Consider the following 16,822-nt stretch of genomic DNA (forward strand, 5'->3'; position numbering starts at 1 on the left):
AAAACGTATTTCCAAAATTTTTATTCTAAATCGCATTTATTATATAATAGAATGTACGAGTTTTAATTTTCTTTATTTATATCGGCGCCCAAGCAGAGATTTGAGATCGCTATAATAAAATATGGAAAACGTTCAGTTTAACTTTATACAAATATTTCTTTTCTTTACTATCCAAACAACTTCACATTAAATATCTTCCATTCTTCAAACTAGAGTTTATCTAGAGTTTTTGCAATTAAAAAGTTGAAAATGGCAGACAATTAAAGAATTTATTATGTAAACAGTAAAAAAAACTTTTATTGCCAAAAATTTGCATTTCATCAGCTTAAAATATATTAAAAATTAAATTTTAGAGTTTCAGTATTTTTAAGCATAAACTGTTAGAGATCGTTATCTTTAGCTGTATTATAATACTGCAAACAACTCAGTAATTGTATCCTTCTTTAATAAATGGATCGCTGTAGTTAGGAATTATTTATAACATTTTATTACTTCGGATTTATTATGAATTCAAGTCATAAGGTGATTCAATTTCTGTATGGCATCTAATTATTAATTGCGGTGAACTGAAGAATAATGTGCCCCCAAGTTTGTCGCCAATATGGCAACCCATCGGAACGTTCTTCTAGCAACCCTAATGCTGTTTTGTTTACTACTTTTTGCAATGGTTCAGTTGTACGTAAACTACAACTGTATTATGAAAAATGTTAAATTAAAAATATTAACAAAAATATCGATTAAAGATTTTAATTTTGTTCTTTATTATAATTAAAAGTTTATTATATAAAGAAAGTTAAGCTTATAATTAAAAGTTATATTCTTCTTTCTTTCTTTTTTTAATGTGAATACGAACAGAAAATATTTATTCTTTCGCAACTTTTAATTGTCAGTATGCACTTTAAAAAATCGTCTGAATTAATAATTTACGAAATCGTCTGCATTCTCACTTTAAAAGACAGCTGTAATGGAATTCTTCGCAGTTCTCTCAATTCTAACGGTTAGTTCCCTTCATAATTTGTTATGTCGGCAATTGTGCAAGAATGGGTGTCGGGTAAATGGGATGGAAGACAGTATTTCGAACTGCAGAATGGATGAAGGGTGAGTGAAATATGTATATATATATATATATATATATATATACAAGTTGATGAAATTAGGAAAGGATGCTTGTTTGAAATTTTGTATGGAGAATGTTCCGATTGCTTCTTTCTCGTTCTTTCTTTTCTTTTGGTTATGTAGTGTTCCTGTTACCACACAATCCTTATGTTCTATGTGCTAGCGAGGCTACTAGGTTCCCGCTCCCGCTGCTAGAGAAGCCGTAGGATGTTTTTTTTTAAGTTAAAAAATTCAGCCCGGTGCCTTCTACAGATGCTTACAGTATGGGAAAAAAAAAAAAAAAAAAAAAAAAAAAAACTAATTAGTAAAAAGTCCTAATTACATGGCGGGAAATGGTAACCGTAACTGTTCCGCGGAAGTATATGTTTATTTTATCCACCATCTTTATTGGCGACTTCGCATTGTTGGCGCAGCAAGGGGCACACTACAATTCACTTTTACCAATAATTGTATTAATTTCAAACTCGATATTTTGATGAATCTCTACGTTTTAGACTTTCCTGAGTTCGAGAAACATATTTTTGGCATTATGTTGTTTTGTCTATGAACACTGTCACTCAAAAACGTTTTGGCTACATGCAAGTTTTAGTATATGGAATTGCGACCAAATTCTTATATATCTATCAAATTTTGAGTAAAATCTATTCAGACGAAATCTTCTCACAAGTCTCCAAATAGGAAACGTCTCAAAATAGGAAATCAAAATTTTTCTTTATTTGGAATTTCATTTTAAATAATATAATTTTTGTTTTATTTTACTTTGTAAACATTTTTGATGTTTTATTTCTCTTTCGTCGTTATAAAACAAGAAAGGTTTCATTTCTTGATTAATTTTATTTTAAATTTATGTAAATTAGTTAAATCATAGCGATACAGTATTTTAAAGGTAGGAATATGTACATGACTTTAAAAAATTCCGACGAATTTTTTTATTAACTTGCTAGATATGTATCGGTTTTAAAAATTCTTAATTCAGAAATTTTTCAATTAAATTTAAATAATAAATAAACATATTATATTGAAAATTAAAAAAATAATAAAATAAAAATTGCATCTGCACTCAAAATTATAATCCTATTACATAAATATTGAACGATATTTTAATAGTTAATGATGATGATGATGATGCTCTGATTTCTATATACTATATTGTAAAAATATAACAATATTGCTATGTGACAAAAAAATATGTAATGATTATAGTAAAAAATATGTATCTTTGAAATGAAATGGTTAAGAAAAAAGGACGCAATAATATTGAAAAATGATTCAGTCATATAGGTTAAAAATGTTTTTTTTTTAAATATGTGTCAAATAAATAAAAAGCATTTATTTAACAAAATATTAACTTTATTCATAATAAATAATTTTTCCAAAATTTTTGCTCTTAATATTTCGCTAAAAGAGAGAGCTTTAAATATTGTTATTGTTTTTAGATGCTCTATATCACCTTTCTTTAAACTTATACGGGAAATATTTTATGTTAACCATGTATGTCAATAGATGGCAGCACGACTGCACTATTAAGAAAACAATTTTCTTTTAGCAAATAGCAATAGCATTAATATTCGAATTGCTTTGCTTATCCTTAAGGATGGGGAAAATAATGAATCCAATAAATTTGAAAATAAATTGTTGTATGATATAACACAATTTCACAAATAAAAACTCATTGAGAGTGAATCTAGTTAGAATTTCTGCGCTTTTTTTTTTTTTTTTTTGGTTATTCTAAAATTGTATGAAAATAAATTAAGGACAACAAATTGAGTATAATTCTGTTTTCAAAACAAAGGTCGAACTTAATTTTTTTCAAAGCCATTAAGATTATAAGAAATATTTTAGCGAGAAAGCTAGAACATCAGATTATTTTTTTTATTTATAAACCTGAGAAATATTATCATGTAGAAATATATATTTTATTATGCTTTCATGTGCTGTTCTTTGGTGTAAGTTGTGCCTGGTTTTCTGCCTTATTTAAAACTATCTTTTAAGTATTTATATATTAATGGCACTTGAGAGTGAGGCTATATGCAAACGATTTTATCTTCGTCTTAAGGCAATTTTTCCTGGTAGATCTCATAAATATACGAAGAGTTAAATTAAGGCAACAGACAACGGATGACAGCTGAAGGCAAAAATTAAATGATCTTATTCAACATTTTTGTTATAAACATCAATCAATCTTTCTTACAAATATTAATATGTCTTAAGAGATGAAAAACGTATCATTGGATAGGATTTTATGCCATTGAAATATATTGATTGTTTTAAGATTAATGATAAAAGAAAAAATTTGTAATAAAAAAAGAATTATTTTTATTACAAAAAAACTTATTCTGAATTTATCATTTTAATTGAATCCATTGTTATGATCCTTGACAAGTTCTACTGGGGATTAATCTTTGGTATGCGGTTAATAGTACTCGAAAATCGAATTTGTATATTTAGATGCGTTTTTCCCAACCGATTGAAACAAAAATTGGAAATAAAATGACACTTGTAATCACAAAATCACACACCAAATTTGATGTATCTAAGTCAATGTATTTTTTAAGTTATCAAGTTCATATATTTCTCAAAGAACAGATCCACAGATGGTGAATTTCTCATTGGATTTAGCTCAGGCTATAGATGCTGAATCTATACAACAAATTTCATCTGTTATTCTCTTCGTTTTATAGATATCGTGTTAGCATAAATTCTGACAACCGGACAGATACATTGGAATGAAATTTGCTCAAAATTTGATAAAAATCTATGAATTTGATGAAAAGACCATATACCAAATGACATCCGTCGCATTCCAAACATTTTTGAGTTATCTTTGATGCAGACAGGGACAGATAGACAGACGGACGTTTTCCAAAAATGTGTTTTTCGGACTCAGGAAAATCTAAAACGTTAAGATTCGTTAAAATATTTTCAGTGTGTTTTATATACGGGTAAGTGAAACAATCATTGAAAACATGCTGCTACTGACTTTATTTTGTGGAAGTCTTTTGGTAAAATGATAAAGATCTTATAAAACATTTTCCTGATGCCACGGAAAAAATTTGCAAATCGTATCTGCAAAATATTTTTCTGTCTTCAACTCTGTCGAAAAATTTTACAATTTTACAAAAATTTTCATGAAGATTTTATACAAGGAGACTTTATATAAAATGCGGAGTATACTTCTTTATACCTAAAAATGCTTTGAGGCTGTTTGGAAATATAACTTATAGCCATAAAAATTATATCAAATGTCAAATAATTTTTTTAATTAAATTTTGCTCAATTTTATTTTGTATTTGAATCTCCATTTTTCAAATAAATTTGTATATAATCACTATCAACGAACGTTTACTTATTAGGACAGTTACAGAGATTATTTTACATATTTATATATTTAACGATTCTCACACAGTAACAATCACCAAATAAAGTGATATAATAGCATCAAAACTCTTATTATTCGAAGGAAAAAAAATTAAAATTTGCATTTCCAAAATATATAAACATGGAGTTGTAGACGCTGTGATCTAAACTTTGGAGTGACAATATTTCGAATCTCATGGCTGTATAAACTTCATAAGTGGATCACTTCATTAAAATAGTGCTATTTAGAAAACTTCATACAACTCCTTTGCATAACATAATCCTCATTAATAATAATCTCAGCCCTTAAATCAGGGATTGCTTTTAGGCACATTATAGAAGGCATACATTTGGTTTCTATTTAATAACGCTTTATTGAACTAGTTGAGGACTTGTTGATATATCTTTTATAAATATATTTGAAATTATAACGCAATTGCTCCTAACACTTTAATGGCCGCACGTCTAAGCAATCGAGGGATCAGAAATATTTTTAAAGAATTAATTTTTTTTTTAAAAAAATACTTATTTGCATTAATCAATCATTACACAGAGTATGTTACCAGCCAATAACCTACAGCGGTAGTATCACTCACATGTTGTATGAGCGACCATTAAAGTGTTAATTTTTTCCAATATTTGTGAAAATACAATGTAAAAATATGCTTTTTCTTTATAAATCTGTGAAGCGTAAAATGATTTCAACATTGACTCAAGGGCGTTAAATCTTTTAGCCCTGAGTTCAACCATGACGAATCTCAGTTTGCAAATGAATTATCGGGATCATAAGGTGATTATCCTTTAAAAAGAAAAAAAATCTGACCTTTATTTTCTAAACCCATTTAAAGGTTGCAAATTTCAGGAAATCACTAATGGTAGTTTCTTTGAGTCATTGATTTAATACACCCACTTGTTCACTTTTAACGTTCTTGGAACGAAAGCTTAAGCAAATAAATGAATAAGTTTTCATTTTTTAAATAAATAAAAGATATATTAAAATCCTGGTAAAACGTAGAATTTTTAAGGATTTAAAACTAATAAAATGTTATTTTTTTCAAAACCAATATTAAAAAAAAAAACTGAGGTGAATATAGCAATAGAAATTTGCATTAGCAATAAGCCAATTATTTCACATGCTCCCATGACTTGCATACAATTTATTTAGTTGCCCAGTTCTTTTAAGAAAAGCAGATTCGAAAGAAATTATAAGCAGTCTAAATTCAAAGTGAATGCTTTGATTTTTTTTAATACTTACGAATCGAATAAATCTCTTCAGTCATTCCATATAATTTCTTTGTTTAGTTTTCTCTAAACCGATTTAAATCAAATGTGCCATAAGCCAACAGATAAAAATGATCACGAATAGATTAGCATTATTATTTCGTTCTAAAAATATTTAGACCTATTCTAGACAGTTTTTTGCATCCAAATAGCACTTTAAACTAGCATGGAATTTAACAGCCGGTATCCCTCTAGGCAGCTGTCTAGAAATCGCTAAGCTTAGAGAGGAACCACAAATAAGTCGATTCAAAAACTATTTTCCTAATTGCCACATCAATAAGTTTGTGAAAAATGTAGTGTGAAATGAAAAAATACTAGGATAATATCAACACACATTCAAATATAATTGGGCACGTTCTTATATGGTTTACTGCATTTACTTAGTTATTAGAATATTCATAAACATTACATGCCTGTTCCAATAATAATGTATACAAACAGGGATGTCAGGCAGTTTGGAATCTTAATACATTTTTACAAGTGAGTAAAGGAAAGATCAATAACTTAGTAAAAATGTAAAATTACGTTATTAAAAGAGGGTCTTCAAATTCGGTATTGTTGGCGCTAGAGGGTTGATATGTTTTTATAATATTTGTCTTTAAGAAAAACAATAGTGCCGTTTAAATTGAGAAGTTGCATTTAAGTTTGATACCTCAATTGATGAATGAGTTAGATTCGTGCATCGAATTAAATAAAAATGTAAGCATAAAAATTCTTAATTATATTTGTAGGTAACAATTTAAGACAAAAATTCGTTGAACATGCTTAATTTTTTAACGAACCCTGTTACAACAGATGGAAATAATGTCCAAAATAAAATGTATCTATAGGAATTTAAATTCTCAATTCAGGGTATTAGAGGTCATTTCAAATTACGTTTAAATAAATTAAGATTGATAAAAAGTTTATTTTGATCATGTGTAAATAATCCATTATAATTTTTATCATGAAATTTAGAGGCATTGTATGGCTTTCAAAAGTAACATAACAGTTTGTCATGTGATAACGTTGAGTTAAGATTGGGATTCTAAACTTTTGACTCCTAAAGGTGATGAACATTTGTCCGAAGCTTAATTCCTTTTTCAGAAATTTTGTATTATCTTATTGTATTCAAAAAAAGAAATTCTAAATTTTTATAATAAAATGGGAAATAACCCCTTCAATATTTTATTTTTTCAGAGAATATTTCTGTAATAATTTTAATACTGCACATGTATACTTTCTTCTGCAAAGCAATCAAAATTCTTCCATGTTCTACATTATTTGCAAGAAAAATTCAAATAGAATCGATTGCAGTTATTGGAATTAATTTGTTCGGACTTAACAATTGTTTATAAATAATCCGAAAAAATTAAATTGTTTCAATAATCCTTCCTATAAATTATCCGATGTCGGAATATTTAAACTTCAGTTTGAAGCAATTTTTTCCAGAAAAATATAATTATAAATGAAAATTTTATAAAATTGGGATTCACTTTAGAAACTAAAATTAATTCCATTCCAGTTCAGTTCATTCCAATAACTATTCGTTTGCCAGTTTGAAAATGCAATCTTAATTTTTGTTACCTATCAGAAATTAGCAACAAAACCATTTTTGGAAATGGAATTCATAAATGAACACCAAGTTTTATAACTTTTTATTATATACACAAATAATTACAATGTTTGAAATTGTGCGAATACATTTTGATAAAACATTTTAAAATTGGCATGCAATAGAAATGTATCTTCATAATTCTTAAAACATATACACATGAAATGAAGAAAAATATACAATGCAATGAATTATAGAATGAAAAATGCCTTGAAGGTTTGCTTAAAACTACATATTTTACAACTTGGGCACTATAAAGACCTAAAAGAATTTAAACGTTTGCAGATATTTGCGAAATAGTTCTTACTGAGGTGCTTCCTCTCTTAAGATTGTGATTTCTGTACTTCTTGCAAAACAAACCTCGCACTTTAGAGCTGCAAGAGAATACCACAAATATAAATAGTCCTTGGAGAGTGTTGAATATTATAAACAAATACCACACAAATTCATTATCTGCATAACCAGCTACGAGACCAACGATCCAAGTAAGGCCCATGATAAGAGCAAGTTTCATAAACATGAAGAATCTTTTCTTTAATGTAGCTTCATGGGTTCGACTCGTTTTTAATGTAGCGCGACTGATGACATAAGTGACATCCAAGAAGAACACAGCGTTTAAAATCATGACAACAATCAATGGCACAGCGAAAAAGACCATCAAAGCTCTGCGTTGTCCAAACCAGCAAAATTCGTCTCCAAAAGATGGCCTATAATCTTTGGACAGCAGCTCTGTTGAATCGAAGACTCTCACTAGAATAGTCAAGATAGCTGGTATTGTCCAACTGTACAACGAATATAATAAGAATCTTCTCCACGGGAATCTGTGACTAGATATTCTAAGTTCCCTCATGACAACTCGAAATGATCGCCAAACATCAAAGGCTATCGCATTCATCCAGAAAAATGAAGTCAAGAAAAAATAGTATATACAAATGCCTAATGCAGGACAATTGCGTCCTGTATTCACCAAAGCTACGATTAAAAAACAAGTGTAGGCCATCAATAGAGATAAACTGAGAGATGCCAAGCAATAGCCTGGCAAGTTTCGAACTGAAGAAACCTCACAGAAAACGATTAAGTGTGACAGCAGGCTTAAAATGGAAATCAGAAGTCCAATAATTGTCACATAGGTGAAAGTATCTGAGAATTTGTTCAAGTTCTTATTGTATGTTTCGTTGAGGCTTCTATTTTGCTTCATCTCGTCAAACTGTGGAATACAGATGTAGACTCCATTATCAACCTTATAGTAATCTCTACGTCCATAAGTGAGGGAATACAGTTCAATGTGAATGTCTCCGTTTTCCAGTACTTTATACTCGTCTGGGTCGATTAAAACTTTACCACAAGCTAAAAATTCGTCGCTTAAGTCAGGTATCGCGTCTTTATCACCTTCTGTTGAAGATTCTGTTGAACATAAGTACAAAGTACCATTTTCCAAGATATATCTATTAGTATCTTGGATTATGCCAAATTCCGGATGATGTAAGCTACCATTTTCCAACAAAGTGTAATTGTGTTCAACAGTGTATCCGCTGCAGTTTAAATTTTGTCTCAAATTTTGATTCGAATGGAAATATTGGAATTTCTTCAGGTCTTCATCGGTGTCGTTCATAAAAGATGAGACTTCGATGGGTGGCTTGGAGAGTAGAACATGGCCAATCGACAGCGAAGAAATCGCCAGCAACACCAATATTCTGACAGCAAAGGAGTTCATTTTTTTAGAGGCAAATTAGTCAAGTATCCATGAAGAGTCAGTGGTCAGCCTTGAAGTCGATCTGAAAAAAATAGTTACATTAAGAAATACTATCGAAAACATAATTCAAACATGCCATTTCTTTCAATATATGAAATATATTTAAGGATCTAATAAATGTTTATTGATATATGATAAATGGCATGGTATTAATTTCAAGCATTAATTTAAAAAAGGGAAAAGCTTTATTCTTTATTCATCCAACCATTGGTTATGGGAGGGGGAGGGCTCTTGGGAAATTTAGCTCAGAATAAGACTTGGTAAATTAGAAGTATAGGGTATTTGCTCATCAATATATGAAAGAGCACTAGTCATTTAATTCTGGGGAAAAAGCCTTTACAATTTTGAGAATAGCTTACATACTAGTAAAAGCCAAGGATGAGACAACTGGGTCTTAACGCACTATGAATCAACAAGACTGCCAATTTCTTTCTACATTCGTTTTTATTTCATTTTTCGAGACAAAGTTTTGAAATTTCAAATTAAGAAATATTTGAATTAAAACATGTAGCTGCACAGCATTTCGACTTCTATTTTTTTATTAAGGACAAACACGTATCTTGTAAATATATTTTTGAATGGTTTCACATTGTTTTCATTTGTTGATTTTCTATATGCAATCGTACTTGTCAGTAGAATTCAGTTAGCTGAGATTTGACCCTTTACAGTTCTATTTGGCGGAACGATTGCATTAGATGATCTGAACGCGATTTAAACATACATTCTCCTGATTCGCAATGGTTCTGAATCACTAATTTCAACACACAAGATACGAGGCCTTTAATAAAAATAATGGTATAAATATTATGTAGCCACGTATAAATCATTTTATGCATATATTTGCTCATTTATAAATACCTAAAGTGTAGTTCAAATTCAATTTATTAGTAGTTAAAATTTATTGGGATAAATAACTATTGCATCAAAACATTTCATATAGGTTTTTATTCATAAACTTTAGGATTTTTTGCTACCGACACATTCTTCTAGAAGACTTGAGTTTTTGTCGGTTTCCGATTTTCAGTTTTCGTCAAATGTCGCTTTGTGTCTTTCTGCTAGGTGAGGTCGCGCTTTGTGGTGATGTCATCTAGTAGGAATGAAATTTGGTAGACAAAAAAAGAAGCGGGTGTAGTCTGCCCTAAACTTTTTATAATAAATGTTTTCGCTTTCCTTTTCTGAATAAAATTGTGTATCATGATTGCTCAGATTTTTATTTTCAAAGTCCTGCACAAGAGTGATGTGTACTGCGTAGTGTAGCAAAGAAAATCTGTACTTATGTATTATAAACCGGATGCCACTGGTGTACAATAATTACGAAAGCCTATTGGAGTGCAATATTTCGCGATTAATCGTTGGAATGCATTTATTACCCAAATATAAAAAAGAGGAATATGTATTTTAGATGTATTTTTTCAGACCGATTCAAATCAAAATTTGACACAGAACTGGAACTGTAGTCACAAAATGACATAGCAAATTTCATTCATTTAAATCATTGCTTTTTTTTAACTATCGCGTTTACATGTATAAAAAAGTACAGATTGTCAGTTCCTCTTCGAATTTAACATTGATACCGATCCTTCATCTTCCATACGCGCTAAATAAAAAATAAATGAACAAATAATTGACAACTAAGTTTTGCAGACATCGTGTTCACTTGCCTCCGGACATTTGAACATCCTCTGAATGGACTTTTCACAATGGACCTCACGCTCAAAATTTGACAGAAATCTGCAAATAGCAAATTTGGTATATGACCTTTATATCATCAGTCTAGCACATTGCGTTTGAGTCATTTTATTCATAAACTGACCGTTATGAACAAAGATAATTCCAAAAGTGTGTCTTTTGAATTCAGAGAGATATGAAGCGAGGATCCGTTAAAATCTGAAGGTCGAATTTTTTGTAGATTCAGTTTCGTCTATTTATATGCTTCGTATAATGGAAGTATTTATATATTTACACTAGATTTCTCACTCATTTAAAGGGAAGAAATACAAAAATATACTAATGGTGTAAAAATCACAAAATATTCAAAACTGAGCCAACATACGAGAGAGTAGAATCTTCTTGACGAATTTGAACTAAATCTGCAGATTATGCTAATACAATATTGTATGTAAATAACTGTACCTATTTACAATCATATCTATAGAAATGATTGCAAAATGTCTTCAATTTGGCTGTTTAAATGTAAATTCGTGAGAAATTTTCACTACCTATTATGTCCCGTGCTAACATCCATCCAATTTTGAAGAATTAATAACTTGGAAGCATGAACGGTGTATGCATTTAAATCACGCATTTTCTTTCTGCTTTGAAGTTGAAAGTAAACGAACTTTATCTACGCTGAGAAGTAGAATGAACGTATAGATAACGTGAACGAAAACGTAACAGCAGAAGCTCAATGATTACGATACGCCTGAATGAATCTAGAAGCCAAAATCTAACGTCATAGTGACGTATCCGATGATGCTGATCATCTTGTGTCTATGAGCTTGACCTGCTTTAAATGAGGAGCTATCAGTCGTTTAGCAAATAATTTTTCCTTTTTTTTCCTGTACTTATTCGATTGTCAAATAAGAATTCTAAAAAGACGATAATTTTTCATAGTTTTTCTCTCTCTCAACATTTACAAGCGTCAAAAAGCAGCATTGAATATATCTAATTTTTCGCTGAATATTAAAAAAAGCATTGATAATTGAAAATGAATTATTGTTCGGAGATATCCAGTTACTTTACATAATTACTTTATCAAATTAAAGATATTATAAACAAGAGGCAAAGATATAATTTAATGCAAAGATAAAATTCCCATTAAATTATCTAATTATAAAGACTTTGAATTTTTAAGTTTTCGTGTTTCACCTACAAAGAGTTAAGCATTCCCGTTTTGAAGCAACAGGATATTTATTTTTGAACGAATATCGTGGTTTTAATTATCCTGGTTACCATAAAAGATTATTATAATAAAAATGCTTAGTAAAATTAATCTTATATCCTTTGTTACTAGCATATCTAACTTCCAAAAAAGGTTTTTACATCTATATTTTAATGCTTTCATATTTTATTTCTCCCTTGTTGTTGGTTCGATTTAAGATTACGATACCGTCTTGCCTAGGGAACTGGGGAAATATTAGCCAATTTTGAAAATACTCGCCAAATGGATCCCTCTAGAATGGCAAGGAAAATTAAGTTTCGCTTAATTTTTCGTTTTGCACGTATACAGCTAAAATCTTGTGCATTACTACATTTGGCGAGTATTTTCAAAAATCGCAATTCGCGACAACATTGTATACATAACTATTGGGTATTGTTACCGACGGACGATTAAAAGCAATGTATTTTTTGCTTATTTCTATCTTCTATCGCCAGTGATGAATTAATAATTTTTCACATTTATTCACTAATTTATGCAAGTTCTGTAAGTGAATATATAGAGCATTATGTTGATATGCGTCATATGACAGTTCAAACATTTACACAAAAATAATTCAAACAATTTAAAAAAATTCCCAGTACGACGTCGGCATACAGAACTGGTCAACTGTCCGCAATAACTTACAGGAACAAAAGAATTGCTTTCAATGTGTTACATCATCCGATTTAAAAGTAAAAAGCTCATTTTAATGATATGTTTATACTTTCGTTCAACAAAGTTAACATTTGTGCAATTTCTTGGGAAAAATTTTCATTCATAAGAATTGCACGAGCTTCGTTTCAGTTTGATAGTTGGAGCAAAGATTTGCAATGCTTCGATGAATTTTGCTAGTAGTATAAATACTAATTTTAAAAAAAAGTGAAGGCATTGTTGTTTTTTTTTTAAGTAACTTATTTGTCAATTTCATCGTTTTCAACGAGCAGGAGGTCTTGAATCATACAGAAGTCTAAAGATAAACATCTTTAATCAGTTAATAAATCGCGTAAGCAGGCATCGCAGGTTGGAATCTTCTGGACACAATAAAAGGGTGTATGACCACTAAATAAATTTGAAGATAGCGATTTTATTTTTTTATTATATGAATTTACACAATGAAAAAACGCTAAAATCGTTCAGTTTGTGTGTGAGAGAATGAGAAAGCTTCCATGTTTAAATTTCCACCAAGACCTAAAATCATTGCAATTATAACTGAATATTATAATTAATACTCGCATTACCTTTCATGGTTGAAATTTTTTATGCGGTTTAGGCATCAAATTTGAAATTATTTTTGGCGATATGAAATATGAAGAATAATGATACTCGTGCATATGAAAATGAAAATGTATTAAGGGCAGCAATCTTCATGGAATAATTTTAGATTATGACATTTAAATCAGTACAGTAGATACGAATCAAAACGAGGGTTGAGATATACAATGAATGGTTAAGAACTTAAACACAAAAAACAAAGCAAATAGAATTTGAATTAACGCTCTTCACTAAAAAGTAAATAATAAATTTTGAACCTATGGACTTGCCTAAATCAATTAAAAATCGACGTTTAGTTCCTTTCGCGGTATTAAAAAATGATGGGAACGTTTTCTAGCCATTTACCAACAGTTTGAAGATTTTTTGAACTTTTGTTAGCCATTGTTTGAGTTTGTATACTTTGGCACAAAAGCCATCTTTGAAATTAAAATATTGTTGGCCGTTGTATTCTTATGCAAAAGTTGGATCGTTAATGTGCATAATAGCCAGTTGCAATAATCTGTTTATATGGCTTAGCTCTATGGTAAAGGGTTAAATGGCTGCAATTAAAAAAAATTCCTTTTGCCATTCTACAAAGCTTATCCAAAATATCCCGTATTTTTAATCCTTTGACTACAGATTTTTAAAAATCTTTTACATTTTCTACGTAAGTGAAAATTTGAGTTGAATTTGTGTTTTATGGTATAAAAGTCATATATGGCTAAGCTGTGTCAAATTCACGTAATTCGAATACAGGGTGATTAAGAAATAACAGGAGGTGTTCGGAGCCCTGTACGTGTTATGTACTGGACGAAATATAATAAAATTTGGTCACCATACATAATAAAGTATGCGTTTTCGATTTGTCAAGAAAAAAAAATTAGTACCAAAAAACGTCAATAGGGAAAATTCTGGCGCTGCGATCGAAAACTTCATGTCATTTTCGTATAAGGTTATTTTGTGACACAATATCGAGAATAAAAGAAAGGGGTACAGGAATTCAAATCATTTTGCAAAAATTCGCATGTCGATGGCGTCACTACGGCTCGATTGGAAGGTTTCCGACGGTGGCTCGCAGCATATCGGCATTTATTCGTTCGTGCACATAAAAGTGAGCTTTATCGCTTCACAATATCCTCCACGGTCATTTTTTATCAACTTCCAATTGAACCAAAAGTCTCAGAAAACTCAAACTGGGTATTCCTGTCCCCTGGTATTCTTGAATGTGCGTTCTTATACGGATAAAATTTCTGTATCTTCAGCACTGTCGAGAACGGGACATCTCTTTGTCGTGATATTGAACATGCACTGTTGGTAGCCTATTTATTAGCTATCGAATGATCCATAACGGCGGTGTAACTTCAACTCGTTCCTGCTTGATACCTTTACGTCCTCGGCCTGATTGAGCACCAAGAATTCCCGTTTCAAATCTTTCGATCATTCTGTAAGTTAGTTATGATCATCGGTCTTCCACATAACTGCTTTACCCGCCTTTATTCACGAAGAGCAGCACTGGCATTTTCATCCCGATGATAAAACAGCATGACTAGGGATTGCAATACCGGTATACCGAATACCGGTATTTTGAGCTATTTGTACGATTTTGTAATACCGGTATTCACAAGTTTAAATACCGGTTTTTCGGTATTTACTAGAAATTTTTAAAATTGTCTCCACTAAATGTTCAGGAATCGCCAACATAGCAAAATAGTATACGTTTTTGCTTTTATATCTCCCTAATGGACGAAATTAATGGCTTAATTGCTTAAATCTAAATTAGCGAAACATGGATTATCCCTGAAAGAAAATATTGTATCCATAACGACTGATGGAGCAACAGTTATGAACAAAGTTAGAAAGTTTATTGGTGCAAATAAGCAATTGTGTTATGCTGATGGAATTCAATTAGGAGTAATAGATATCAAAAAATAAAGAACAGAAGAATCCAAATACTCTGGATATAGAAACTTCGGATTCCAACTTTGAAAAGAGTAAGATTGAGAGTGATATTGACAATGAAGATAATGACAATATAATTGCTGAAGAAGATATTTCTAATGAGGATGAAATATTAACCAATCAAGAATTGCTTCCTATAGTTTATAAAGTTCAAAAAAATTGTTAAGATATTTAAACGTTCCCCTATAAAAAATGACATATTACTAAAATGTATACTAACTGAAAATAAAACACTATATGTTAATATTAGATTCTAAAACACGTTGAAACAGTTTACTTCTAATGATGGAACGATTTTTGAAACTGAGAAATCCAATTCAAAAAGCAATAATCGACTTCAACTCGTAAATTAATTTTTCAGATAGTGAATTCGACTCAATATCCAGAACTGCATCAGCTCTACTTCCAATAAAACTGACTGTTGAGGCATTATGTCAGAGAGATTCTAATTTATTAACAACTAATGCAACAATAAATTTCATGTTGCAGTCACTGAAAGAACAGCATACATCACTATCTGAAGAATAATATATTACATTGAAAAATCACACAATTGAAAGGCATACCGAAATAGAAAATGTCTTATGGTATTTACTTAATTATAAGGATTTTAAAAATGAAAAAGAAAAGAAAATAACCAATTCAAATCTGATTAAGTTTATAGTAAATTTTCTTAAATGTTTTTACCCACAAACCTATACACATTCAGAAGAATACGGTTCACTTATCGAAGATTATGATGACATCAATGTCGATAGTGAAAATGAATTGTCTCGAACAAAAATTAGAATTAGCGATAGATAAAAATTTCAAAGAACCAAAATACAATACAGAAATCAGCTATATCAAAATCCACCCGACGAGAAATCGATTTACTTGAATATGAGGGATATATAGGTAAATACTTGGAAAAAGTATATCGCTCATTCCTAACAGTACCACCAACTAGCGTAGATGCCGAAAGAGCGTTTTTGACAGCTGGTAATTTTTGCACAAAATTACTTTTCAGGCTTAATGATAGTACAATTGATGCATTATGTTTTTTATTATCAAATTTCAAAAAAATTTAATAGTACCACAGACTGAATAGTGATATTTACACTTTTTTAATGATTTAAATAAATAAGATGTTCCTTTACTTTTTTGACTCTTTATATACTGTTATATTTTATAAGTTACAAATTATTTTTTGTGATATTTACCCTTTCTAATAAAACTGGCAAATAAAACAAAGAAACACCTGTGTTTTCTTTATTTTTCTAAAATTTCTAATACCGGTATTAAAACCGGTATCCCGGTATTAAGATCTAGAAAATACCGAATACCGGTATTGAAATTTTGGTCCGGTATTGCAATCCCTAAGCATGACTAATTAGGCGCGTTCACGCAATGACAACGCCATCGATAGGTGAATTCTTGCAGAATAACTTGAATTACAATAATCGTCAACCTATCCTTTTATCCTCGATATTGTGTCGCAAAATACCCGTATATGAAAATGACATGAAGTTTTCGATCGCAGAGCCTGAATTTTCCCTATTGGCGTTTTTTAGTACAAATTTTTTTTCTTGACAAATCGAAACCGCATACT

At 30.2% G+C, this 16,822-nt stretch overlaps 1 protein-coding gene across 2 annotated transcripts in view; it reads right to left on the reverse strand.

Moving 5' to 3' along the window:
• Positions 1–7,423: 7,423 nt before the first annotated feature.
• Positions 7,424–16,822, reverse strand: part of LOC129976658 (G-protein coupled receptor Mth2-like) — a 44,620-nt gene continuing 35,221 nt past the window's right edge. For both annotated transcript variants that reach the window (XM_056090348.1, XM_056090347.1), the window contains exon 2: positions 7,424–9,123. In XM_056090348.1, the coding sequence (XP_055946323.1) occupies positions 7,620–9,062 (1,443 nt within the window). In that variant the 5' untranslated portion in view covers positions 9,063–9,123 and the 3' untranslated portion in view covers positions 7,424–7,619. The remainder of the gene's footprint in view (positions 9,124–16,822) is intronic.

The sequence above is a fragment of the Argiope bruennichi genome, chromosome 7 (assembly GCF_947563725.1).
Source record: "Argiope bruennichi chromosome 7, qqArgBrue1.1, whole genome shotgun sequence".
Classification (NCBI taxonomy): Eukaryota; Metazoa; Arthropoda; class Arachnida; order Araneae; family Araneidae; genus Argiope; species Argiope bruennichi.